The sequence below is a fragment of the Sabethes cyaneus genome, chromosome 2, assembly GCF_943734655.1.
Source record: "Sabethes cyaneus chromosome 2, idSabCyanKW18_F2, whole genome shotgun sequence".
Lineage (NCBI taxonomy): Eukaryota > Metazoa > Arthropoda > Insecta > Diptera > Culicidae > Sabethes > Sabethes cyaneus.
In genome coordinates, this window is record NC_071354.1 from 242,260,889 (window position 1) to 242,262,821 (window position 1,933).

The following is a 1,933-nucleotide window of genomic DNA, read 5'->3' on the forward strand; positions in this document are numbered from 1 at the left end:
TCACCTAATTCAATTTGTATTAATAAAAGTGATAAAGATTAATTCGGTTCGGCGAATTTCGTTGTGCGAAACTTCGAAATCCTGGTTATCTGGTGTTGGTTTTATCGAACCCTTGCCAAATTGATCGTCGTAAAATGATAATCGTGATTTCCGTGAAATGAGTTCGTACGTCTGCTATCATTCGTCGTCTTTCTGGTGCCGCCCTTATCAGCGATGCTGAATCAAGTCTCCGGCGGCCTGTCATGTCGCTGTTGTTCGTATAAATTTTTCTGCATCGATGAATTAGTATGGCATTCGACCGGTGGCCGCCGGCAGTGAAAGAACGCGTTTCTCACGTGCATCGTGTATACGTTCCGTGCATACCACACTTCACTATTTTCCATTTTGACATCGTGCTTAGTGGTTTGTGACGCTTCAGTTGCTCAGTTGTATTATTAATTAAGCTGATTATTGCAAAACTAAACACAAAGAGGCCCGCGTTCGGTTGTAGAATATAATGTCATACACGAGGAAAGTGACTGTCGTTAGACAAGGATGTAGTGGGTAGGTCAACGGCAGTAGCCATCGCGTCACATCGCGCGCCTGAACAACCTAATTAATTTCAATTGAGTCTGATCCTACAGTCAGCGAGTGGTTACCGTCACACAACAGTCCTCCGGCGGCTGTACTGGCAGTTTTGGCACGCAGTTCGGCAACTACGTACAACAATTTGAACAGCAGACAGGGAATCCGGCCGTGACCTGGACCAATACTTGCCAGGGAACCGTACAGACTCCCGAAAAGGTGCAGTCCGCTCCCTGCGGACAGAAAACCTCATCGTTGTCATCATCGTCATCGTCGTCGTCCTTTGAAGATGCCGTTTTGGAAGAACACAATAGGCTACGTGCCCGCCATTCTGCAGCACCACTGCGGCTTAATGCCAGCATGAGCCAGTACGCACAGGAATGGGCCAATGTAAGTTTATGACCTAGAGTCGGTGATTTTACGGGAAGCGTTTTGTATGTATCGTATTATGAATAATAAGCTAATAATAGAAACGCGGAATAGAATTGTGATAACAGTGCAAGCGAAAAAAATGTCAGATATGTAATAGCACCAAAATTATGTGTTTACACTCAGAAGAGCTGTGCAAATATGTAAGCTTTTGCACTTACTGTTTCCGTTCCGCTGAAAGCTGATAAGCATGACTGCCTATCGTTGACAAACAATGTGGCTGTGACTAATGCATAATATTTTATGATCTTTTGTTTTAATTCCACCGTCAATAGAATTTAGCCAGCCGGAATACGATGCAGCATCGCTCGAACAATCGGTACGGGGAAAATTTGTATGCCAGCTTTGGAAAGTCGGAAATTACTGGCGAAGAAGCCGTTCGCTCGTGGTACGACGAGATCAAGTACTACCGTTTCGGACAGTCCAACCCGGGCAACTTCAGCCAGGTTGGTCACTTTACGCAACTGGTTTGGAAGGGTTCACAGCAACTCGGCGTTGGCAAGGCGAGAAATGGGTACGTTTCGAATGATGTAGTTTCTGCTGTCAGCAGATTATAACTTTGTTTTTTTCTTCTTATTTTAGGAATAACATCTATGTGGTGTGCAATTATGATCCCCCTGGAAATTACTCCGGTCAATATGCAGGCAATGTTAGCCCCAACTAGATTTTCTTTTCAAAAACTGCCAATGGATTTTTACACTTTGTTTTACATATATTTAAAAATGCGAATGAACTAATTTCAAATAAGTTTGTAGTTTTTCTGTTGCTTTAAACTAGCGCAGAAGTGATCAGTATTATTTATTTTACAATTCTATAAGACTATAAAAATATAAAGACTAATTCTGTTAGTCAGAAAATATGTTTTATCAATAATTCAAACATAAAAATTCTTTTTAAATACCGGTCTCAAACAGCAGCTACTTACTAAGCGTTGCACCTC

At 42.2% G+C, this 1,933-nt stretch overlaps 1 protein-coding gene across 1 annotated transcript; it reads left to right on the forward strand.

Annotated features, from left to right (window-relative positions):
• The first annotated feature begins 428 nt into the window (after positions 1 to 428).
• Positions 429 to 1,688, forward strand: LOC128737826 (Golgi-associated plant pathogenesis-related protein 1-like). Its single transcript, XM_053832563.1, has 4 exons — positions 429 to 543; positions 624 to 954; positions 1,269 to 1,507; positions 1,576 to 1,688. Exons 1-4 carry the CDS (start codon positions 497 to 499, stop codon positions 1,655 to 1,657), a joined length of 699 nt encoding a protein of 232 aa, XP_053688538.1. The 5' UTR covers positions 429 to 496; the 3' UTR covers positions 1,658 to 1,688.
• Positions 1,689 to 1,933: the final 245 nt, after the last annotated feature.